The sequence below is a fragment of the Rhea americana genome, unplaced genomic scaffold (assembly GCF_003343005.1).
Source record: "Rhea americana isolate MKP2758 unplaced genomic scaffold, rheAme1 scaffold_26, whole genome shotgun sequence".
NCBI classification, from domain to species: domain Eukaryota; kingdom Metazoa; phylum Chordata; class Aves; order Rheiformes; family Rheidae; genus Rhea; species Rhea americana.
In genome coordinates, this window is record NW_028186379.1 from 5,614,312 (window position 1) to 5,641,036 (window position 26,725).

Genomic DNA, 26,725 nt, shown 5'->3' on the forward strand with positions numbered 1-26,725 from the left:
GCCGCCGCGGCGCGCACTGCCCCCGCCGCGCCGCCGCCGCCGCCCATAGGCCTGCAGGCGGCGCCCACGTGACCGGCCGCGGGCGGGGCCGCCCTCCGCCCGCCCGCTCCCCGCCCGCCGCCATCACCTGAGGCGCCGCGGAGGGCGGCGGGGAAGATGGGGAGTGTGCGTGTGGAGGGGGGTTCCGCCTTGGCGCCTCATGGCGGCGGCCGCCGGGCTGCGGGGAGAGCGAGCGGGGTTGTTCTGTCGCTTAAACGTTTCACGAGTAGTCTGACTGAGGTTATGGTGTCCTTCTGCTGAGGCAAACTGAGAAAGTGTGGAAGACGCAGACACGGATTCACCGAGTCTTGTGTTCTCAGTGTGTATTCTGGAAACACAGAGGTAGAAACAAAGGCTTTTCTCAAAAAAATAATATATATATATATATATATATAAAATATATATATATATATGTTAAGGCAAAAAAAAATTAAGATTGATAAACCTATTTAAGCTTTTAATTAAAATGAGGAGAAATAAATCTCTTTTGAAAGTTTTATTTCCTGAGGATATCAAAATATCAATAATTATGGTATTCACTGTTTTTGTGTGTTTTACCTAAATTACACGTTTAATTGCTAGGTACTAAAGTTTTCAGGAGGTTATTGTATTTCAATACAATTGAAATACATAATTTGAAATAGTATTGAAATGTATGCTTAATATTGCATGCTGCAAACACACAACAGCTGGAAAAGTACAGCAGCTTTATGCCCCATCCCCAGAGCGTAAAGCATTCATATCAGAATCTGGCACGTAAAGTTAGCTTAACCGGCCCAAGGAATCATTTCTGTTTGAAGAGAGTGTTTGTCTCTTGCTGCCATTTTTTCCCCCTGCTAACGCAGGGAAAGCAAGAGCACCTCAGGGCCGCTGGAATTCGCAGTGGTTTTTTTTTTGGAGATGTGCTCAGTTGTGACTGTTGGAATCAGCAGGGCTGTGAACAGGGAAAACGGATCRATTGGCTACATCTTTCTTATTCGTGAATTAATAGTCTTAAAAAAAAAAAAAGTTCCTGGCAATTGGAACAGTTCTGCATACATCTGGCCTGCACCAGTAACACTTCCCCAGCAATTTCCAGGGGTGTTTGGGATTTAGCATGGATCAGGGACCAGTCCCAATAGACAGTTTGTTTGGGGYGCTGTGTTTTGGAGAAGCAAGATTACTAGTGTGGGCAGGAGCAGTTGACCTCAATACCAGAGATCAGTCCTGGTGCTGTCCAGTTTGCTATTGCAGAAGTAACCATGGAGAGGAGGACAAAGCAAGCACCGAGACAGCCGTTACTGCACACTTGCTGTCTAGCTTAACATATGAGGAAACTGTATTGACTCTGAGGTGATTGCACTGAAAYGCATTTGTGGTAAGGGTATTTTCTTAATTTCTTGCTGACATTTGTTCAGTGTATGCACATATATGGTAGTCGTTTTTATCTTGCTCCTRAGTGAACTGAAGAAACAGCAGAAGCTGGTCGGGATTTCTCTGTATGAGTGGACCAGGAAGACAAAGGTAAGGCTGTTTGTGTGTGCCGAAAGTGTTTTAAGAGGAATAAATAAAAGCATCTTAAGAAATGTGTACTAATTAGACTGTAGAAGGAAAGGTGTTCATTTTTTCATTGAAACAAGAAGTAGCAAGGGTTTTGGCTTCTAAARTGCTTGAATACTCTTTTCTTATCTATGTACTGATAAAGTATCACRAAAGAATCTGAGCAATTTCTCCTATTTTAAAAAGGAGAAAGAGTAGACTGACTTTTTCCAAAGATGATAAAATTTGGAGCAAGTTCTGGGATAGAAATTATGCTGTGTGACCTCACACAGTGAAAAGAAAGTTACTATTATTAATTTCTCTTACAGCTGAGTACCCTAAGGTTTTCCGTGGATAAGAGCCCTTGTGCAGAAAACACTATAGAAACACACAGGTATCAATATGAACAACAATAAATTCATAGTAACAAAGTACAGAGAAGCCAAGGAGTGTTACAGAAAGGTGTSTACATCAGTCTGTTTTCCCAAAATGTTTTCCACTTTTGGTAATAGTGCTTCAATATTGATGGCAGTGGGTAATTAGTATATATACTGGTGCCTGCTGGCATCTGTCCTGCAAACTTCAGAGTTTAGAGCCAATTTATGTAGCAGAAGGGTGAAAACACCAAAGTTTGTCATCACCTTTTTTCCTACTGCTTATTGTCAGGCACTTTCTAAGCAGTGATGGGAAAAAAATTACGAAGAAAGGCAGGCATAGAAAAGATGAGTGAAAGAAGGAAAATGAGGCTAACTGACAGTTAAACAGCTATCTGCAGTATGGCTAGTATSAACTAGTTTTCAGAAATTAGATCAGTTTTTTACTCTAGCTTAGTAAATGATGCTTATCAATAAGATCTATAAATTTATGTTTTCTGCATAAATGTGAAATGTGAAATTGTGAAATAGCACTAACTCTAAATCACATGTAGCAAACTGAGGTGTACAGGCAAGTGTTCTTCATGAAAAAGAAAAGAACAGTTGTGATATGGAACACATTTTTTGTTTGGAGAAAATAGGAATCCTTAGTTCCTCTTTCAGGCTTTAATGTTCTGTCCCACTCCAGTGTCATACTGAATTACCTCTTTCCATAAGGACATGGCATRAGGATATTTTCCAGAAATAATGGAGATTGTAAAATATCTGAACTTTTGCAGCATGATGCAAGCTTTCCTATGGAACTTTCCTTCATATATGAATATGAAGGAACAAAAGTTCAATAGAAAAGCTTGCTGTAAAAGGACTTGGATTCATATCATGAAAATGTGTACCCTTGCTGGTTTGGAAGTGGAGGATTTGTCCAATACTTCAATGCTACATTTCCTCAAAAAAGGGAAAAGAGTGGGTTTTAGGCAACAGAACAGCTTCTGCTACAGCCAAATTTGATGAATGCACCCAGTTTTTGCCAGCGTAGGCAGAATTTCCCAAAATCTCAGCTTCTTCATTGATGGTTTGTATTTTATGTTCTATTCTCCATTTATTCATGGATGACTGGGGCTATATACTCCAACTCATTTCCTTTCCTTTTCCAAGAGGAAGCTCTTGCCAGCAAAAAAGGCTTTCTGTTTGCCTGGAGCTATATAATGCTGTCTAGTGCTGATCCAGAGGAAACTGTAGGAGTCACTCAGAGCATCAAACACTGAGCTGCTGTAAGAGAAATAGCTATCAGCTCAAGAGCAAAATTCAGAATTATTTCAGCTGCTAAATAAAAGGCAGCTTTAGAACAGAATCTAGTAGTATACCTGAGAAAACAATAGTTAGGATTGAAAAAGTAGGAGAGGAAAATAGGGAGGGGCTAAGACCAAAGGACTGGAAAAAGCGAGAACTAATGTACTGAGGAATAGGATAGAAATGAGAGACAAGGGGAAGTGTATATAATTAGTATAACAATTCAGTTGCTGATGTAGAAATTGCATGGAGGAACTACCTGCACATTTCCTGTAAAGTTGATGCTATTTTTCTCCAACTTCCTCTACCAGTGGTATTCTGTGTTGACATGATGTCCAAGAAAGCACTTAAGCTTTTTCTGACATTTTCTCAGGGGTGCAGCTGCAGCAGTGGTATGAATGGTGGAGGTCTATTGCTGGCATTATCTAACCCACTGATCTGAGAGGATTTCTTTGTCTATACCTAGAACTTGCCTCACGTTGCTGTAATAGAGTAATTGCTCTTCTCAGAGCAATTATTGAAGGATAAAATATTTTTTATCCTAGCACATGTATTCTCCTTGTTTCAGGCAAAAAGAAAAAGAACTTTATTCCAGAATCATTGTCATGAAAAAAAAATCCACTGAAATAAATAACTATTCTGTTATCAGGAGTCCAGTTCAACTMATTTCAGAATAAATCTGCCACAACTATGGCAGCATGTTTACTCAAAAAGGCAAACTCTAAGGGTGCATCTATGTTAGCATTTTAGTTCAGATCAGGAATGTACTTTTGAAGCAAATCCTGTTGATCTCAGTTTGTGCTCCTTAGTTCATTTTGTGGAGCAGCCCCCTAACAAAAAGGAAGGAATCCTCCACCTGTAACTAAAGCTGCACTGCAATGACTAATGGAAATTAATTGATGGACCGTACTAAAATCAGTATAGTGAACACAAAATAAAAAGAAAYCTTTTTAAAACTTTCCTATAATTTCCTTTTAATAGATAGAGGAAGAAATCATGTAGGATTAATCTATGCTGAGATTCTTAGGCAGCACAAGTAAATAATAACAGTAGCTGTGCCACTGCTTCGTTTCAAAAGGTAGTTGGTGCTTCAGTGATGTGGGAGGTGTAAGAATTACGAGCAAGAGGAAAAAAGAAAGTAACTCAGCAAATGTTTTCTGTTATTTGCTTGTGTTCTATGGTAAAAAACAACAATTTTCCCTCAASCCTGTTGTCATTTTGTATTTGGCAAGTATGGATTTTTTTTGTTTAGTTTGTTTGCAATAAAGCATGAAATGAACTAGGCACATGTGCTCTTCTCCAAATAATGTTTTTATACCTTTTGCAAGTATGTGTAACAACAGAAAGYAGTTGGATATATTTAAATACTGCTAACCAAAAGTAGCACATTGCCTCAAACAGCTTGGGTAGGTATTCATCTATCCAAAACTGCCAGAGRCATGAAACTCTTGACCTTGATTTGCCCTTGTATATGAGCATAGCTCAAGGAGGAGTCTGGATTTGGACAGAAAACAAGCAAATTCTTAGTGCACTGGAGATTCTATTGCCATGAATGTAGTGGTCTCAAATGTGATTTTCCATGTCCACTAATCTTATATATTCAGTAACACYTCTTAAGTTTGCAGTCTTAAATATGCCCGCCTTAGAAAAGTGGAGTCTGCCCAAGCAAAATTAGGTCGGATTTGGAGAGGAGGGTGGTACTGGTATTTATATGGTATATGGAAAGGAATTGTTTATTTTGTTTTAATTTCTGCCCATTAGATAATTCCAATTTTACATATCATACCCTTTCTGAAGACATGCTAAAGTGGAAGGACTGTGTATTTCTAGTGTGAAGAAAAGGAAAATTATCAACTGAGAAGAAAAAGAACAATTAATGAAATCTATATGCCMTCCTTTCAATCTAGCTAAAGCCAAGTGTCTTATTAAAAACTGAAAACTGCCAGAGTTGAATACTGACTTTCTTTTCCCTCTTCCTTTCTACCTTTGTTTCTTAAAAGGTGTTTGTTACTTCCTTTTTTTTTTTATTATTCTGAGGTAATTTTGGTTTTGTTTAGTTTTGATTTTGTAGGTCAACTTTAGTAGTGTAAGAGTCACTATGTTTAATTTTCCAGATCCACCAGACTGACMAATTAAAATCAGCAGCCAGGTCAAATGCTTGAGTAACAAAATACACAGCTTTCAAATTCTATTTGATATTTATCACAATTTCAGAGCCGATAATAAAAATAGGGTAAAGTGATTGACTGGAAGACCCTCAGATGATCTTTTTTTCCATCAGCAGTTTCTTGTTGGTTCTCCAAATCTCCAGTGCTGGTTTCTTGCACAATCYTAGACCAGTATGCTAGTTGTTCTTGATTACAGATGAGTGTTTACTTCCTTATCTCCCACTTTCCCCTCCTACTTCTGGCCCTTTGTACTGTGCTAACAAGGCACAAAGGCCAAGTAGCTCGCTGCCCTATTTTCCCTGCCTGCTCCAGGGACTTAGTAGTCCCTTGGCTCTCTGTTGTCAAGCAGATATAAATATCTATCTCCTTCAGACAATTTAGACTGACTGAGATTTAATTTGTCCTCTGAAAGCACCCATGTCTCCCATGCCTATACAGGGAGCCAAGGGCAATTACACATCTCAAGTGAGAGGATCTGGGTCAGACCGATAACAAATCATCCTTCCTTTTGCCCTACAGAGGCTTGGCCATGGGCTAGCATTTGGTTAGCACAGAAAATGTGCATGTTGTTTAAAAGGCAGTATGTATGTGGACTACTGGTTACTTCCTGCCATTGTCTTATTTATATTTTCATAAAAATAAGTGGAATAAGAAACTTGCAATATTATTAGTCCAAATACTCTATGTTAATAAGTACACTTCTTTTATTTGTCTTCATTTTTTAATTTCTTTTTGATGCAAATAAACCCATGGTAAATTCTCATGAGCCATTTATTCCAAAGCTGAAAAAAACACACAAAAATTAACCATCCTTTATAAACTTTAGAGTGAGACCCGTTTAAAGTAGATTGTATATGTTTATTTCTGAATGAGGGTCTGTTTCATTTGGCAGGTTAAAATACAATTTTTACCACAGCTGTTAAGCCTTGGAACTTCCCTCTTCTACCAGCTACCAGAGGGTGAGCCAGAGGGAGGGATGGGTCTGAACCAGTATAATGATTTCTGCAGTAGACTTCTAGACCTGCAGTTCTTTTGTAAGACTATTTTTTGTTGCCCACTGGTAGAAGAAAGCTAGAGGACTAGCAGCAGAGAACAGGCTGGGTCCTACAGGGCAGCACATAAAGAGGCCGGGGGAATCAGTCCTTTTGAGAGGCATCTAGGTTGATAGTTTTTATCTAAAGAGAGCACACAAGGTGGAAGAGTCAACAATTTGAAGGGAAGCTGTGTAAGGCATATACAAACGGAGTTAGAATAGCAAGAACAGCACAGATGTAAGCAGGAGAAGCAGGTTTGGAAAGACCCAGACTTAGTGGGTCTGGCAGCACTGACAATGGCTGCCTTACAGGGGAAAGGACCGCTCTTCATAACCGAATAGTGTACACCTGTTCTAACTATACGCAGAGAAGAAAGAACATTTTCCATAGATACTGTGATAGCCCAAAAGCTATGGCTTATGCCCATCAAGATATGGCAGTTAAAAAAGTTACCATATGCCAGCTGAATCCCAGTTCCTGTCTTTGTGGTGCTGGTTCATGTAAATGCAGTATCATGCAAGTTAGAATAGCAGGAAGCAAGAAAGAAAGAAGCTAAATACTATTACCTTGCATTCTCAGTGGTTTGGGAGCATGTCTGTGGGCAGCTTCCACAAGTCAAGGAACAGATGGTAACTTGCTATTTTGCAGGAATTTGCTTGCCATTATCTTAGCACTAAGGTTTATACAGGATTTATGCCAATATAACTGTCATTTAAGTGGTTAATCTTTTAGCAGAATAGATATACTGTTACAACTCCTAGTAATAATGTATTACATCTGTAGTAAAGATGCTATACCTTGGTATAACTTACSGTTTTCCTTAGCACAGGCATAAGCTCTACACACATAGCCTCTTTAATGCCAGTTTAATGGACACTTTGTCAAGACTGTATTATTTTAGACATACCTACATAGTTAAAATGGTGATATTGTCATATATAGACAAACCCTGGTATAGCATTTAATGCATCAATGGCTGTCACTTTTAATTATATCAACACCTCATTGAGGCAGTACATTCTCAAGTACATGTGGATGAAATCTATTGAACCAGCTGGCTTGTTAAACAGGAGAGAGGCAAGCAAAAACGTCTAGTGTTTAGAATCCCCTCTTGACACTGATTTTGAGGTTCCTCTCAGGGGGTCTTGTTTAGTCTTTCAATAGTAAGTCAAGTGTATCAGATACCTCCTACTGCTTAATACAACTGCATCAGACAGGATTCGCCTTCCCTATTGCCCATGTATTATGGACCTTTTAGAAGAGTATATCCATTGTTAAAAGGCATTACAGTGAAGAACTGGCGTTATTTTTTTCACATTCATTCTGAAGTCTATGTGCAATAAATAGTTATGGCTATATCATAGTTATGCTTATGACATAAATTACATAGTATGCACTGCTATATTTGAAAAAAAAGGGTTTTGGTTCATCTGCATGGCGATTTATAGCCACAGGAACAGGTTCTAGGGGGTGAGTGGTGCTGAACCGCTGCTGTCACTTTGTGGTTGGCAGGCTAAACTTTTTGAGTCTAGATGTTTGAGTTGCAGCAATCTTAGCACCACAATTAACCCTGTCTAACATGCTGTAGGTGACCCTGCTGAGCGAGGAGGTTGGACTAGATGATCTCCAGAGGTCCCTTCCAGCCTTACTGATTCTATGATTCTATGACAAGCAGCTCTGCCTGTTACCTCCCCATAAAGCCACATGTTCGATTTCCTTTGGTTTGTAAATTTACAATGAAGGAGTAGTGCACTTTGCACTGCTTTGGATTGATCCATCTGAGGCAGTTACTGTGAAACTAAAGTGGGGAATTTAAAGCACAGCAACTACTGCTCACCAGTTCCTCATGTAGATGCTTTTATTTTACATGATGAATGTGTTTGTTTGCTTTTAACATATTTCACTTCTCGTGTATTACGCTAAACCGCACAAATGCATACTTATTGCAAAGAAGTGTCCCCTCAGGGAGCTCTTGCAGAATGGATATCCTGCAATAGCTGTTCTGAGCTGTTTCCTGTGTAGACAGGTCCTGTGGTGTTGATCATTGCTTTTTCTGCTCTTAATGACTTGATCTGATGTTTATTCACCGTTGTATTAGGCCAAAAAAGCTCAGGCCGAGGACTGTCTGAAGCGTGCCTTAATTAGTCATGCTTTGAAGCATTTCAGTGATCCTATAGTTTCAGCTCGTGGCTTGGTTACCTCTTTCTGATTCCAGATTATAAAACCTTTTTTCTTTTTCTTTATAAAAAATCCAAACCTCATACTCACCAATGTATCTATTACTGTAACTGGAGTCGTGGTGAGAATCTCACAGTTAACTTGTCACAAAACTGATTGGTCTGATCTTGAGATTTGCTGGTATAGTAATACTGCTTAGGAGGTTTGTAATGTCTCCTGTCTTAGCTGAGCTCATCACATGGGATTTTATCATGCACTTGCTGCAATTTTAAGTATTTCCATGTTCTTCTGTGGTGTACTGCCTGACTTCATTAGCACAGTTAAGCAAGAAAACAAGTTTTTTTCAAGGATATATTTATTTTGTCAGAAAGTTGTTATTATTACTCAAAAAAAGCATTTTGTCAGTGTAAATTAAGAGCACTGTTGGTTGGCTTGCTGCTGTAGCTGTGCTGGCACTCTGCTTACAAATACAGATTGTGTAGTATCTGGGGTACAGTTAGGATTGTTTTGAAGGAAGTGCACAAGGCAACATGCACACACTCTTCCCTGCCTGTAGCTCTCACCTACCTTTTCAGAGCCTGTCTTTCATACCTGAAAGAGTTCAGGCTTTGATACACTGACCTCCACTCAGACCAGTCTCAGCAACTACAAAATTCATTTCTCACTAAGCACAGGAAACTGAAAGGCATGCAAATTTTACATGAGCCTGGTGAGTTGTCTAAACAGTGAGATAAGAAAGATGAAAGCTGGTTTCATTTCTGTGCTTTTTCAAAATAGGCACTGGCAGTGAACAGTCTGTAGCAGCTATAATTCAGCAGCCTTAGACAGCAAGTAATATGGAGGATAATAGGGAAGAGCAGAAGGCTTTTAATTGTTTGAACGTCAGTTTTCTACTGACATGAACTGTCTGTCAAGTTTGTAATTGTCTTTGAAAATTACTCCAATTTGATGACTTTATGTATATACATGGTCCTCCTCAAATTCTAGTACTGCATTTAACTTCAGTTTCTCTTTACAAAGCACTGCCTATCAAATCAACTTACCTTTTCTCCAAAAGACCATGTCTCTTATTCTGACAGCAGTTAATCTCCATCATGGGGAAGAATGCGAGACTAGGAGAATCAAGCTGGCAACGTTACCAGTGTTGCAGGTTTCTTTGAAAAGGAGTGTGTATATATATATAAAAAAAAAGAGAGATGCTCCTCTTCCTATGGCATCTCTAGGCCATGCTGTGATCACTCTCTATAATCAGTCTGTCCACATGGCTAAAATTGTCCCTTTTGTTTGCATCATTTTCTTCTGCTGTTCCACTCATATCCTGTCTTGCATCAGCAGGTCACCAGTACTTACTGATGGCATTGTAGAAAGAACAGGAATATTTCCCTTGACTTTAGGGCTTCAGGTGCTAACAAAAATCAGCTTGAGAAGCTCTTCTTTTTGATAAGAAGTATTGGCAAGATAAGAGATTCTTTTACAGTATCTTTTCTCTACTGAGGGATTTCAATATTCTTAAAGTTATCATTCAATTTAAATTTCAAAATACTGTTGTATTTTAATTATTTATACATTACTCATCCTAACAATACCTTTGCAGACTTTTGTGTGGTTGTCGTGTGTCTGCCATGGTCTCTTTATTCAAACCTTGAACCATGTTTAACCAGTTAATAYTGAACACTGATTTTACTACCCTTATTCCCTAGGCCCATTTATTTCCCTCTAAATGAACGTGCCTCTTAATGGAGGCACAAATCTTCATGACAGCAGCTCCAACTGCTGATCTACTGGCAGCGAATAGATTAGTTACTAGGAAGCTATGAGAGAATTTGCTTCCCAATGGAGACATGAAAGCTTGGCACCCTTGTTGAGGAAGGTAGCCATTTGCCCCCAAAAGTCTTTGGCCACTGCTTGCCACTCCATTCTTGGTACGATCTTGTCCCAAGTGGAACATCAGAAGGAAAAGGCTGTATAGAAATGACTTTTCAGGATCCCTCCTCTTTGATACTACCCGTATTATATCACAGTGGCCAGGCTAGTGGCATCTTTCAGCTCTTCCAAAATCACCCACCCAAATGAGTGCTGATACACGTGAATAATGTATTTGCTGTTAATGATTTTCAGGAAGATGGAGCATGGTACTTTGGAATTGGCACTAGAACATTAGCAGCAAATTCACTGTGGAGCATTGAACATGGAAGAATGGCACTTTTGTTAATCTGACCCCAATCCTTAGTATTCTAATAGGTTCTCAACTGTATCCCACCGGGCAGTCAAAGGGTTTATCTTCACAGCAAAGGGCACAGGCTGTGAATTCTTTGCAGTTACATGAGAAGAATAAGCACCACCGCCCCCCAGGCTTGAAAGGGAAGGAACATACTGCAGCAACCTGCCACTGAAATGCAACAGCCCAGGCACCCTCTAGCCATGCAACTCTTGGAAGGGTCAATGGTGGGATGCCAGTAGGGTGAGACTGAGCCTCCCCACACAGTTGACAGGGCACGCAGAACCAGGGGGGCTTAGAGAGCTCCTGTGATACACACTGTCTTCTGGTTTTGGGTGTCTCCTCAGCCAGTGCAGATAGACACTCCACCTACTGGAGGCCGGAGGGTCTGGTGCAGGCAAATACGTGACTTCCAGTCTAGAGTGCCATCTATTGAACCACTGCTCTCTGTTCCCTATGGCTATTTCATTAGGGTTTGAAGATCTAGTCACATTTGAAATAAAAGCAGCTGAACATATATAAGTGTTTAAACCTAGTAACTATGTCATGAACTACCCCTGAAGGACCACTTTTTGTGGGGGAAAATGASTAAAACCAGCTGCAAGTCGGCATCTCATTCAAAAAGATATGTTTAACTGCTTTTCTCTATGTTGAGGTGATAGTGCATGTTTTCTAAGCAGTAATCTGCAGAATACAGACAATTTACATGTTGAGGTCTGTATCAGTTAAAGGAAGCAACAGAATTCAACAGACCTTCAAAGGAAAACCCATCAATTCTATGGATGGGCTATCTCCCAGATAATTTCTATTTAATACAACAGTATATTATTCTGTTAAAACAAAAACATTAAGCACCTCCACCTGAATTTCTAATACTGTGATTATTAATATTGAAATAGTAATACAAGCATTTCTTAGGTGCATCATTCTGATAGCACAAGGTTTTAGCTGGCTTTCACTCAAGAGAAATGTTGAATCTTGCCTAGCTTACTTGTTCTGCTTCATGATGGAAAAAGCAAAAAGTTTAACTTCTTTAGCTTAGTACATTGAGTTGAAACAACATTTTGCAATTCTAGCAAAACCAAGTCACGATTCATTCCCATCCCTTTGACTGTTATTATTAAAAGGTGAGGTAAAGTGAAAGCATTCTTTATATTGATCCTGCTTTTAAGAAGTTGCGCTCAATAGTTGCTGACAAACATTTTGAAGCCCAAATACGTACCCATTTATATAAATGGGAACATTGTCTAAAACAGAGCACCTCAAGAAAAACAAACAAAMAAAAAAAGTGGGAAGGAGGAGTCAGACAGAAGCTAATGATGCCTTCCCTGGTCTAGTGAACCTGGCTATCTTATACATTCAACAAAGGAAAAACCCTACCATCTAACTACAAAAAACAGAAGGGGTGTCTTTCCACCAGATGAAAATCATTTTGCAGACACTGTTAATGAATGGAAGTACCTGACCAAAAACCATCACCTAGTTAAAAAAAAAGAAAAAAGAAAAAAAAATCTGTCATAATAGATGATCACACTCTCAAACACCATGCCGTCAACACCAACAAYTTCAGACTCAAGTATATGAGCTCCCATCTGGACAGTGCCATCTGGAATACTGTAAATAACATCCAGTTCTTACAAAGTGTTAATAAGTCCCACAGCACTTTTCAAGGAAGAAAAGCACCATTCCTGTTTGTATGGGGGTAGATCAATTGCAGGCTCTGTTCCTTTGGAACAAACGCCTCAATTTTGTGCAGCATAAATTTTTAAGCTTAAAYTATATGATAGCATGTATCACTAATTTGATATGATACAGTCCAGAGTACTTTGACACAAGTCCTCAAAAGGGATTTTAGGAGACTAGGTTCTCCATTTGAACTTCAAAAGGACTTGATACTACCGAGCTGAATTCTGTGCTCTTGCTCCTCTTATGACAAAAACTCGGAGCCTCTGCAGCCTCTTTCCAGGTCCTGCTGAACTGCAGKAACGACCAGACGCTTCTTTTACCACCACTGCTGCATACTCTTGAAGTGCTGTCACAACTAAAGGCTGGGAGAATGGCAAAACGCTACTGTACAAAAACTGCTCATTAACAGTATAYATTTGAGACAGGTAAACCTTAAACAGTCAGGATACTTACTGTACAAAACAAAGCACTGTGCACAGCTCCTCGAGCTGGTGGAGACACAGCTCCATAAATCAACAAGTAACAATGTGGCTTCAGTTGATCCTGAAAAGTTTTGGTCCAGGAACCATACAGCCGCATTTGCAGTCTTACTATGCATTATGAGCTGAAATGCAAGTCTCTGCAATAACCTTTTTTTTTTAATTTTTGGGGAAGCTCACAACCAGATTGATTGTTAGTCCAGGAAGTTTAGAGGGGGTTAGAGAGCASAAGTCTGTCAGCAGAGAGAATGTGTCCCAACACAACCAGTTAAACTCAAAAGTTTAATTATAGGGATGGGCTTTTGAGAAGAAATCCAAACAGAAAAGAGGACACCAGAAAATATCAAAGGTCAGAAACATGCTGAGGATGTTACAGAAAGCTCTTAGATCAGGAAAGGGGCACAATCTTCTGTAGTGCAAGAGTGCTACAAAGMGATTTAGATGAGAAAATATTAAGATAATAATTTCCAGTTGAAGGAAAAATGTATTTCTAACTACATTCAAAATAATGGCAACCTATGTTAAATCCTAAATGTATTACAAACTACTGTTAAAAAAAAAAGTAGTTTTTTTAAAGAGAAGTGAATCACAAATCTGGAAGAATCACCATGAAGACATATGAAATCATTTTGTGCAGAAGTGATAAAATTAACTTGCAATGCTGCTAGGTTCTTTTGYAGATACTAAAAATATTCATTTTGGTTTATTCCATTTACAGCAGTTTTGCAATGAGCAATTCAACATGAGGAACAAATCAGGAGTTAAAAAAGAAGAAAGCAATGTATGTTGTTCTTTCCCAGAAAATAAACAAGTACAAGGCATGAGAGGCTGTTGTCATAATTGATTTTAATTTGGGATTAACAAGCACCACCCATAAAAGCCATGTGCTGGTAAAACCTTTCATGCAGCTAATGAAGTGAACCAAACTGGAAAACTTATTGAGGTAAAAATTTCTCAACAATAAAAAAAATCTAATACTTTAAACTCATAATATTTTCTTCATACATGGAAAGCAGTAGCATAGGAGCAAGACCAACTTTTGTTTTAGTTTTTGACAGTAACATCAACATAGGGTGATCGTGAAACCACAGCCTCCAATCTATTTGTTTTKTTATCCGAAAGGACAAAATAACCAGAAACCTCTGCACAACTCACTAACTACAGAAGGTATTTCATTTATTTAATCAGTTAGCTTTAAATTAAGAACATTTGATAACTTTTTTTTTTTGCATATGTACCCAGCACATTCAGCATAATTATACATAACTTGTAACTTTTAAGTGTTGCATCATTCCTATCAAAATGCAGTTTGGCACAAATGGGGGGGGGACTAGGAAACATATCAGCCAGTATTTCTATTTGTCATAATGTAAAAAATTAGAAATTTAAATAGTTGTATAACAAGCTATATAGTTGTTTAAATGTGAATACAGTGCATCTTTAAGGATAGTCAAAAGGAAGAATCAAATGTAATATAAAAGCTGTATCTAGTTGCAAATCTACATTTTAAGGGTTACAAATGACTGAGAATCAACCTCTTAACAAAAATYTTGTCTGCCACTTACAGCAACTGATAAGTAACTTTTAAATCTGTATGATTCAAATCAGCAATTAAACTTGATATCCACACTTGAAACAATGTAAAGCTGCAAAGTTTCAGACAGTAAAACACAAACTGTAGAATAACTCTATTTCAAGAATCTGAGCCAAAAGACACTTCATACGGAAGAAACAGGCAGTAAAATGCATGCTGTTTTAGAATTCTTGTTTAACCTATGTATTTTTCAAGCTACTGAGTAAAAAAAGCAATGATTTCAGAATCCTATATGGTAGGTGTATTATTATTCCTATTATAGGCCCTGAGGAATTAAGCCATGAACTAAAAGCCATGTACTTAAAAAAAATTCAAGGGATTTTGTCTAAGGAGCAGGCAAAAGAAGCTAGCTAAGCTCTGAAATGATGGTTAACTGGGGCAAGGGAACCCCACATCAGCAGGGTTCCAGATTTTTTGTAAAGCGACTGGATTCTGCCGAAACCCAAGAAAGAAATCTTGAGAAGACAAAGCAGTTAAACACAAGAAGGCAATTTAGAATCATTTTGGCCACCCCAGTGTTTTAACTGCAGTTAAACGCTTACAATGACAAGCTTTGATTCATGAGTAAATGAYTTTTGAAACTGTGTAAGTGAGGGCAAATAGGTATAGTCACGATTCATGAAACCGCACTGAAAGAACAACAAATGCAGATTTAATTCTCTCCTTTGTTCATGAGGACAAAGAGATGAGGGTTTCCAAGAATGCTCATCTTTTCCTCCAGTCTAAGAAAATATAGTCAGGCAGTCTTAACTCTGTCTTACCCAGGACTCYAATATATAGTGTATTTCAGAATTTTTTAGTCAATATTTTAAATTAAGAGGAATTCTGAACAAGCTTGGCCGTTGACATATGAAGAGGCAAAGCTCAAGGCCAATTATACCATGGTAGTCACACAGAAACAAAACACAGTGTAGATGAAAACAAGAGAAACAAAGAGGAATGACAATTAGAGAAAGAGTAGAAAAAGACAACTTTCCTCCCTCTTCTGAGTTTCCCCCATCCCTTTCTTTTGCCCTTCTGGGCATTGTCCGAGCAGATGATTGTAAGACTCATTTTAAAAATGCCATCTGAAATAGAAACACTCTTTGTTTAATATGACTTAGTATCTTGATTAAAACGCGACACTTTAAAGACAGAGCTATGCAAGTCATGGCTTGAGGGATCTGAACCACCACTAGTTACAGTACTGCCTTATAGTAAGRCCTGAAATGAAAGCAAAAGGCTGATAATCTCAACATATGTCAAATACTTCCTACTGCRTCCGCAGAGGGCACTCAGCCTTCTGACCAGTTGCCATACCTAGGGTCACTACCTGTGACTTACATAATTACCCAAAGACATCCATTTCACAGCCCCAAAAAATTGGCCCTTTCTGACTGGAATAATTATGCTTCAGGCGTTGTTCACCAAAAAAATACAAAGACTCAAAACACATTATTTCTCTGGTATTATGATTACAGAGTAGTAACGGGGTAATATGAATTACTCTACCTCAAAAGAACAACCTATATTTAATATATTATGAATTGGGAGATAATGTATCAGAAGTTCAGAAATATCATACCGCTCCAAAAGAGTCACAGCCTATCAGTATAAAGGAAGAATATAAAACTATTTTATTGACCACTGTTCACCAGTATTTACAATAAAGTAAACAATATACAGTCTGATAACATTCAAATTACTACAAAGTTAGTTTTCACCTGGTCTTCTTGGAACCAAGTGATCCCAAATACTAAAAAGAATAACTCTACAGGTTTAAAGGGCTAGGTTTGGGCAAAGAAGATACATGCACATCAATAGTATAGAAGACTACAAAACATCTGTGAGGTTGTTTAGACATTCATTATGATTCAGTAATAACTATGGAGGTTTATGAATGTTTTATAAAAGCTTTTACCTAATATGGAGGAAGTAGTAGTATCAAATGCTCTCTTGTGATAATTGAAACAAGTTGCAGAAAGCTTTTATTTACTTGCTGTTGATGCAAAACACACTACTTCAAAAAATATCAAATTTGATTCCTGTTAGAATGTATGCTTCTCACATTGCTAATAAATCAAATTTTGGGTTTTAATATTCATATATATATAAAAAAAGCAATGCAAACAATTATTGTGCTTCATCTTCTGGGCATGAATGCCAAGTTAGTCGCTCTTCATAAAAAGCGATTACGATCTGAGGACACTTCACGTTAGCTTCTTTGGCCAGCACCAGATCTGCCTCATCAGAGTCTTTCCTGATGTAGAAGAGAGCAGGATTTAAGGGAATAAAGAAAGAAAGAAAGAAAGAAAGAAAGAAAGAAAAAAGCATAGTCATTAATTCAGTAACTGATTGTTATACTGGGGTGCTTTATTTTAACAGCTGATGGGTTTCATGAAGTCTAAGTATTGGTATAAATTTAGCAGCTCTTCATAGGCTGTAAATTCTGAAAAGGATGTCAGTTAGAAATCAGTTTTCAGTATACCTTTCACTACAGCTATCAAGGATTCCATGCTAAAAGAAAGGTTTCATACTTGTGTCTTCCTTCCCTCCCTACATTTCTTTTTCTCTTTGAGAGAAAAATGATATTCGAATTAATTTAGATAGTTACCAAATGCAGTATGTAGTGAAATAATTTTATCTTTTAAAGCACCATTAAAACTTTGAAGTGAGACTTTTAAAATCTATAGCATCAGACTTAAGAGGTGATATTTACATTCATATTATATTTACTGTTTATGCAAGTAACTTGCTGTATTTCATACTACTATTCCTGATGCTATCTTCAGGTAACAAAAAATTTCTGATCTGATATGCTTCAGACTCCATTTTAAAGCTTAAGGTCAATTTTGTAAATCAGCTTTGTGACTATACACCGTGTAAGTATGTCTATTGCCTCCAATCAATGATGAAAAGACTAATCAATTGCTAAACTGAACAAAATATAGATGTTCCCTTCTGTGTATTTTCCTTGGTGTGCACTCTTCCAGTTACCATAACAGAAATTTCAAATATTCACAATCTATATTTTGCAGCTTTCTAAGTTTAACAAAATATAGAGATTTTGAAAACACAGAAGGGAGACAAACTTCCAAAGAACTAATCWCAGCAGTCCAGACATGTGACATGATAAACCAATTCTTTGAAGACTACTCAATTTGACTCCATTCAGAGCCAAAGGCAGTGGAAAGCTATCATTCTTCTTTAACCCTACCCTAAGAAACCTGACCTCCTAGAAAATGTTAATTCAGTCTCTCTTGTATTTTGGACATTAAAGAAAAGGAAAAAACAAAACAAAACAAAACTTAATCTTATCCTACATGTTCACTAGGTAGAGACAAGAAATSATCTGTAAATACCACAGCAAAAGCAGCTAATCTCCTCCCACCATCCCAACAATGCAAACTCCCTATCACTTTCCCTTCTAACAGGCCCATAATAATAAACCTCTCCTCCATATTRTCTGTTCTTCATCATCACATCAGCTTCCTCCACTGGTTCCTTCCAATTCCCTATCCATCTGGCTGCGCGCAAAACAGCCAGCACTATAGATGGTTAAAAGCTTAGCTATCTAGGTAGCTTCTGCTTATTGAAGCATGTAAAGCCGGAGTTCTACCTGCCATTCCCTAGCAAGAACACTAGTGAGAGCCCACCTTTTTCATACAAATGCCATTTTTCCTTATCTTATCAGAATTTACTTTTCAGATTTCTGCTTCTGTAAAATTTATCCTACTTTCACATGCTTCTGTATTAAAATTTAATAGGATCTAAAATTGTTTTGGTTTTGGAAAAAAGGAGTAAGTACTGAGTGACTATATAAGCTTTGCTTTTCTAAGAACACAAGGTTAATAAGCAGACCAAGAGCTTCTCTTGCCTTACTCCTGAAATGATCTCATTAGTCTAAGTGCAACTGCCTGTCCTCCCTTAATGAGGACCAGAACTGTCAATAAAAAAAACTTACCATTTCATGAGGAACATAAGCTCTCCACTGCTATCTGTGGCCCCAATTATCCGCTCAGGATCAAGACCCCTGGCAAACCCTCTTGGTTTATCAACCTGTTAAGTAAGTTAAAAGATCGTATCTAGTTTAGCATACAGTTCTGCTTTGGTGTTAGATATATGCACTCACACACACGCACACATGTATCAGAACAAAATGTAATATAGCCCTACATAATTATAAAAGATAAAATAATTAGATATGCCTTTTCCAGCAAATTACCAATTTATTTTTTTCATGACTGAGCTTCAGACCAAGYCACATAGGTGCACATTAATAATGAAGATTTTACACCCATGTTCCCAGAATTTATTTCCGAAAACTCAATAGAAGAACAAGTGGTCTCAAATCCCTAGAGCAGATAAACAAGCATAGCTATTAAAAGCAACAAAAGGGGCAAAGCAAAAATGTGCTCCTGAAAGTAGGATAAACATCTTTTTCACCAAAAGGGAAGTTTTGAGTTGGCTTAAACTGATTCTTAAACTGCACCCATAGGTAGCACCTCAGCTGTTCTTGACTCACTGAGATCCGTTTTAAGAAATATAGTGACTATTTCCTGAATTATTTCCTCTAGTCCTGCAATATCCTTTTTGAGACAGTAACTACCTCTATACCAGATGAAGCCACACAACTGACTTTACAGAGAGACTCAAGTATTATATATTCCTTCTGATGCTTTCCATCATCTTTTTGACAGTAACCACACATTGAACAGCTTCAGTAAACCATTGACRCTGCCAACCTGCTCCTTTTCATATCACTACAGTCTGAAAGTTTACAGAGGAAAATGTAAACTACTGAACACATAATGTGCATTATTTTGCACTTATCAGCACTGACTTTAATTTATCATGTTGTTTATTCATTTATATTGTAGAAGTAGCCTACAATTTAAGAAGAGGTATTTTTTAACTCACYCTTTCTACTCCCTTTCTACCACCATCTCCTGTTTCTAGTCTAGTATTCACATTTTGCTGCCTTGTCTTTCACCTTRCATCAGACATGTACTAAATACAAAACCCAGTACAGAACTTTAGCTTGTTCCATTCATGAATCTTTTGCTCTAATACAAACTGACTACTTAATACTGTTCACTAATTTATTAACTCTTAGTCAGCCTTACTTTCAATCTTTCAGAAAGTATCATGGAACAGTAAAAAAAACCTTATGTAAAATAAGAACAATCAACCATCTTTATCCACCATTTTGGCAGTTTTCTTAACCTCCATGAATTTTTCAAACCACAGTTCTAGGTGTTGCATTGTTCTTAGTTTTAAACTCATACTTGGTCTAATTCTCAGAAGAACAGTAGAAATTTTGGGAGGAGGAAGATAGAAAGGTAGTGGACACAGGGAAAACAAGTATTTAGCAAATGAACATATACTTACAGAATCACGTTTTTTCTTTGATTTACTATCATCAGATTCRCTATCTGACAAAGATTTTCTTTTGGCACCATCTGTTTTTTCTTTACCAGCCTTCTGAGAGTTCAGAAAAGCTTCGATTAGCTCTGGACAATCTAAGTTTTCTTCAGGTTCCCATGTGTTGTCAGCACTGAAACAAACAGACATTTAAGTAAAACTAAGAAAAGAAGAAAAATATAAATATAGCCACATGGCTTATCTTAGGCAAAACATCTTTCCCCATTACGTAAGACAGGTTTCTTAAACTAGAACTTCTTAAACTGCTTATCTTACCATCTTTATTAACCTTTTATTCATCAAATGCAATACACGAAGAGATGAGCTCTGCTAGTGCTGGGTAACAATTTTTTTAAACTGGAGATACAAATTAAGCAGCCCCATTAACTCCTAAGATGTCGGTGGGAGTTAAAATAAACAACATTCACCCTACCAAAACCTACTTGTCCACTTAAATTGATTCCCTTCCTGGTTAAAAACAGATTAACCATACAAACAAACTATATGAAAAGAGCACTATTTAAGACTAAACACTCAAGGAGAACACAATACACACAACACCAACTTCAAACAGCATAAGAATACTAAGCTTCTATATACCAGAAATGCTCTCAGAGGTTGTCTCCAAGTACTGAGCTCAACTACAGCATATCTAGAGTCACTGCCCTTCCTCAGCTGACTACAGAGAACAAAGGTATAATGTCCAGAGCTGGTCACCACAAATGTTCCATTATGTGTGCATTTTGCTAATTAAAAATTTAAGAGGTCCATGAACTGTTCTCTATGCTAATTAAGCACTTCCTCAGCAGTCCACATGCACAAATACTATCACAACACTACTACACAAGCAGAAGGATGCCCACAGATTATTTTCAGTTATTGAAACATACTTTTACAAGTACTAAATTAAACATACTGCTGTTTATGCAATTATCACTACAAGGATTTCAGGTGCTAGAATGCAGAAAACTGCAATGCAATCTTTGAGAGGTATGCAATAATATAACTGCATACTTAAATAGTTACATTCAAACACTAGGTTATATAAACATTTAATGCATCACCTTCTTTAAATTGATAAAGTAGAGTCTGCCAGAAATTGGTGAGGGAAGGAGAAGGCACAACTATGAGCCTTCACTGACACATAACTTAAGGCCATCATAAGGTTTTCTTGAATACAGTGTCTTGGGAAAGAGATGGGAAGATCCCTCTTGGGTCATGTCTAAGGAAAGCAACCATGCCACAAAATCCCTTACAAAAATGTATCTAATTTGAAAGCAGTTCAGAAAAGCACATAGTAATTTAATCTGCCTCAAACTCACCTTTCCAGAGCTGTCTACAGTTTAAAATTCCTGCAAACTTTCTTACTCAGAACTAACATCTATTCCACTGTTCATAATAATATAATATGTATTATAAATTATTATTATATATAATATAGTAATATAATAACCTATATTATGACAACTGCGAGTCTAGCTTGCTTTGACACAAGCTAAATCATGGAACAGTGGCAACAGAACTATCACCAAGGTCTTACTAAACGTCCTTCACAAAATATTCCAGGACTAACACTAAGGCTATGCATCTTCCCCTACTTTATTTTCATACTTGACTGCCCCACTTGAATATACATTTTGGATTTCCTTCTCTTGCACTCTTTAGAATACATCTCCATCATACAACCCTCCCCWCCACATGGTTATTTACATAATTTTACACATTATAGTAGAAATATTTAGCATTCTATCAGAGAAAATAATGGATAATGGCTTACTCTGTAAATCCTTTCCACTTCAAGTAGTATTCCACCTTTCCATTCACAACACGTCTGTCCAGGACTTTCTCTACAACAAATTCTTCAGGCTCAGCCTCTTCAACTTTTTTACCTTTGCCATTCTGTTTCTTTCCCATTTTGTGCTACAAAAGAATTTCAGAATGACATTATTCAGTCTTTTTGCTTTATCTAGTTACTTCACTGGCCAAATCCAACTTTGCTCAGTAAGCAGTAAAGAATCATGTATTTATTCCCACTACAGCCAGAAGCTCAGACTCCTTTTAGGTTAGCACATGAGATCAGGTAACCTGAGCCAGACATGTTAAAAGTTCTTTTTGTCAGTTGCTTAATGAGACACCCAACACTTAATACCAGTTTTTAAAAAGGTGAAGTATTTTTGTCCATACAGTCAATGCCTCCAATCCCCTTATAAATTCAATGCTCAGAGTGCTACATGCTCAAAATTTACAAAGCTTCTAAAAGTTAATCTATGCCTGTGAAAAGGCAGAGCGCAAGGAACAGCATAAGGCAGAAGTAAAGAAAAGTGATAAGGGAACTGTAAGAATGCATAAAATAGAAAGGGATGCTACTCAAAAGAAGGTGGTTACTACTTTTTCCTTCCCAAAAAGGAGAATCTCATAGCAGCAAAGTTTATGGTGTATTACTATAATAGGCAAAATACTCAACAATAACTGATAACTGTTGTCAATAAGATGCATGCTAAGTAGCATTCCATTACTGCAGTCCCCTCTTGTTCTGAACCACGCACCAATGTAACTCACATTGAAACAGATGTCACAAAGGTGCAAAAATTCAAGACAGCTACACTTAAGGTACAGCACTTAACATGTAAATGAAGATTTGCTAACTTAAAAGAATACTTCAGAAGTGGTTTAAGTTTACATTTGATACTTTGAATAATATTCTTTAAGTTCTTAAAATAAATATTACATCCACATCATCCTCAAGGCATTCCCAGTTTAATAAGGCACAATTAAATGTAATAGAAGGACACATTTCAAAATTTCCCAAAAGGTTGAAACAAGTCTATTATGTTGTCATATCACATTTCTGGAGCACTAAAAGACCAGCAGCAGATTGGTTGCCATTTTGGACTGCTCCTTCTAGGGAAATTGTTAAAATGGCAGCCATAAACTAATGGGAGCAGTATTAAACTCTTAAAATGTACAGTCCTGTAGCACCCTAAATTGAAGCAGACAGAACTCCTTCCTTACTAATGCATTTCCTATAGAACAGAAAGAAATAAATAAAAATCACAGATCACCTCAATTTGCTTTATGGTGTTTTTCTAGTCCTACCTACAATYAATGTGCATTAGTTTGCAAATGCAGTGGAGCCATTTTAAAATTGTCAAGTTCATAGACTTTGCAGAATTTTTTCTTGCTGTAGTGAATTAAAAAAAAATAAAAATCTGTCAAACTCAACAGTCATCTCTTTCTAAAATAGAGATAAGAAGTTGATTCTCTCTTTCTAAAGCTCATTCTTTGTGCCCTTTCACTTTCTTAATTAACTTTTCCTCTCCTTCCCAAATATAGCTTTACAACAGTTAGCAACTCATAAGTGGAAGGTGCAAACAGAGTAAGACAAGGAAAAGTTTCACATTTCCCTTTCAAACAGCAAGTGTCTTTATACGATTACATCTTGTATGGCATTTGTTTTGATTTGGGAGTATGGAAGACCAATTATTTAAAGCAGAGAATGCATTTCCAATTAGATTTTAACTGCCTGCATATTCCAGGTGTATTCTGAGCACAGTATTCAAGTCTCAAGAGTGTCAACTTAATCACACTGGCTTTTTTTGCCTCCAAAGGAAAAAGAACATAATATTAAAGCAAAATAAAAACATAAAGATGTCCAACTACTCTATAAAGGCAACTTCTTTCAAAAAAAAGGAAGTGTGAAAGATGAGGAATGGGTAGAGATGAGGAAAACAAAAAAAAGAAGAAGAAAAAAAGAATGACAGACTCGGTATACCATAGTAATAACATTATAATTCTTGGTGATGAGGCAAGCAGGCCGCAAGTGCAAAGCTTCCTATGAATATTTTCCTTTGGACTAAAATTCCTGCTTTCTTTCAGAGTAAGATGAATTGTTTTCAGAAACTGTTTCCAGCTTCACTCATTTTTGTTATTTAARATAAGTGCTTTGGACTTCTAGATCAAAACAACAGGTTTTTTTGCTTTCTAAGGTTAAGTATCTTCCATAAAATAAAATGATTTTTTGAGGGCAGTAAGAAATAACAAATTCAAAAATATGTTGTTTTTAAAAATATATTAAAGACTTAATTAGGTCTCTTGTGCATCAGCACTGCTTTTCTAAGTCTTCTTAAGCCTCTCTAAATTGTTAAAATAACATTTGATTCCACAGCCTGCAGAAGTACTGAGTATTTGTTAAAAACTTGTACGTTATGAAATCATACAAGGTTGATGCAAATCTCATCCATTTGGATGTTATACCTGATAAGTTAAAGGGTATAAAGTTCACTARACCACTAAAACATCCTTCTTTAGAGTTCCATGTTTTAAGGCATAGCTTGGACATTTGAACATTCCAAGTTCATCTGTGGCTCATTTCTCTTTCTATATTCAGAAGTAACATGAAACAGAGAGATGTTCTTCAGTAGATAATCACTTTTTTTTTTTTTTTTGAAGAGTAAGATTATTACACTGATGTAACATTGTGGTAAAGGGTTTTAACACACAAGAAGCAGGAAAATCAGAATCACAGTTCCAGAGCTACACTACCCCTTAATACATTTAGGTTTTGCATGCAAATACATAACGAAGCAGAATTAGTTATGGTTCCCATGGGAACCATAACTGGTTTTCCTGACCTGTGCAGCAAAATTCTCAACAACATGAAAAGATTAAAAATACTGCATTCACAGGTTCTTTCCTTTCCCTGCAGCCCCCCTTTACAGCCTGGGTAACACCTTCTATCCTCAAATTAGGGAGAAGTGGGCAACCAGTTACTAAAAGAAAGTTCAGATATTCATCTTGGTAAAAGCTGTAAAATATTCTGTTATGGTAAAATGTAAARTAAGTACTCCATAGCACTTATAAGCCAGGAGTTAATACAAATGTTTAATATATCTTAATCTGGGYCAATTACCAATAATTTTAGTATACTTAAGAACAGGTCTTTTGTTCTCTGAATTCTTCTGCTCRACAAATTTTAAACTAAGTATGTATTTTTGCTTACTTCCCTGCCTTGACCTCAGAGGCATCTCACACCATACTTCTCCAGATCTATATCTACAAATAGGTGTATTATTGTTAGTTAAATGGTAATTAAAACAACTTCTCCAGCAACCAACTGCCCTTAAAAGTCCTTAATTTAACRTCAAGCAAAGCTTTACAGGGACTTGAAATCCAGGAACGCATCATTAAAATGGTCCAGAAGGGGTTGACGTCTGATAATCTCTGCTCCTATGAAATTCAAAGAAACTGTTACTTGTTAAAAAATCATTTCAAAAGGCATCTTAACTATGCCACATCATTTCCCAATAATGTTATTTTTCATCAGTAAGAATATTGCCTTTTCTCAGACAGTCTTCCCTGAAYAGACTGCGTAAAATTAAATGAATACATGAATCTGACTTTACCTCTTTCACACATATGATGACCTACACAGTGTGCTGAAGGAGGCTAAAAAAAATCCTTAGTGTTTTATACACATAAAATGCACATTAAACGGTGCAGAGTCCTTGAATTTTTTTCCCCAAAAGTCTCAGTAGAAATGACAGATTTATTAAAGCCAAAGATAATGTCCTTTCTAGTAGCCTTACTTTCTGGATCTGAAATTTTGGTCAGAATAATGCTGGGGAGGGGAGATGTGGATGTATCTTTTAAATGGAGATGCCAAGTTATAAGTTTGAAGAAAAATGTTGATTAAATCCTTATATACTTTAGGTGTGCATGAACTTACCAATGTAGTTTTATTGGAGGCCATTTTTATTGCAGACTTGCAGAGCTTTTACTAGAAAAATGCATGACAATTAAAAGGAAGTTTACATTACTCAAATAAAGGCATCCCAATACAAGCATGGTCCTTGTTCCAACCCCCATGTAGTCACTGCACATAACATTTCCAATATGGATTAAATCCAGAACAAAAAGTAGGTTACTACTTTGTCCAGCGTAACCCAGTAACGCACCATTATGCTAGCCAGGATACATGATACTGACAAAGTGGTATACAGGGTTGAAAAAATGGTTTTCCCAAGGCCTTCTAAGGCTCAGAGATGTTTGTAGGGAAAAGGGGGAGGACCATTAGGGATGCATATTTCCTTAAACCCAGTAGAGTAAGAGTTGAGATTCTAGCAGTTAATCAAGATATACCTAGCTGTATTAACTGCGAATCTGATGGGGAGCAGCTACATATCTGTAGTATAGTAAGGAATCACCCATTAGTCTTACATAGTCTTACATAGCAGTAAACGTTTATAGACAGCAAAATATTATCTTAATGCAACTATAACGTTGCCTTCTGATTCTCATATTTGCAAGAGTTAAGGTTCCTACAGCAATACTAACTCAACTGAGCTGTACATACTACATATTTAACCTAAGCAAATGATGCTGAACRCAATCCATCCCCTTTTCCATGTTGTTTCTCACACTGGCCACCTCTGTAGGCATGTATTATGCCTGCCTGGCTGCAAACTGTAGAACTGTTACAATTCCACGTTTGCCTGGGCAAGGCAAGAGAAGTCCTTCTCCAAGGCCAGAAAGCCTCCTCGGCTCAACGATCCCGCCCAATTCGCCTATAACGCGCCGGGGCGGGGGAGGGGGGCAGCCCCACGGGCGGCGGGGCAGGTGAGGTGGGAGGGCCGGCAGTAGGGCCCCGGCGCGGAGGGCTCGCCTCGTCGGCGTTTGAAAGGGAAGAGGAAGGGGGGAAAGAAAGCGCCCCCCAGCCCGCCCCCCGCAAACAAAACGCAGCGGCCC

At 37.5% G+C, this 26,725-nt stretch overlaps 1 protein-coding gene across 5 annotated transcripts in view; it reads right to left on the minus strand.

Annotated features, from left to right (window-relative positions):
• Positions 1 to 16,171: 16,171 nt before the first annotated feature.
• The window catches only part of CBX3 (chromobox 3), a 12,388-nt gene continuing 1,834 nt past the window's right edge, over positions 16,172 to 26,725 (minus strand). For 3 of the 5 annotated variants that reach the window (XM_085307572.1, XM_085307571.1, XM_085307570.1), the window contains exons 2-5: positions 21,759 to 21,901; positions 19,949 to 20,114; positions 18,522 to 18,616; positions 16,172 to 16,817 (exon numbers count right to left, since the gene is read on the minus strand). In XM_085307572.1, the coding sequence (XP_085163698.1) occupies positions 16,691 to 16,817; positions 18,522 to 18,616; positions 19,949 to 20,114; positions 21,759 to 21,895 (525 nt within the window). In that variant the 5' untranslated portion in view covers positions 21,896 to 21,901 and the 3' untranslated portion in view covers positions 16,172 to 16,690. Of the gene's footprint in view, positions 16,818 to 18,521; positions 18,617 to 19,948; positions 20,115 to 21,758; positions 21,902 to 25,706; positions 25,758 to 26,119; positions 26,163 to 26,725 lie in introns of those variants that run through there. The other 2 variants (XM_085307569.1, XM_085307568.1) reach the window with 2 other exon arrangements.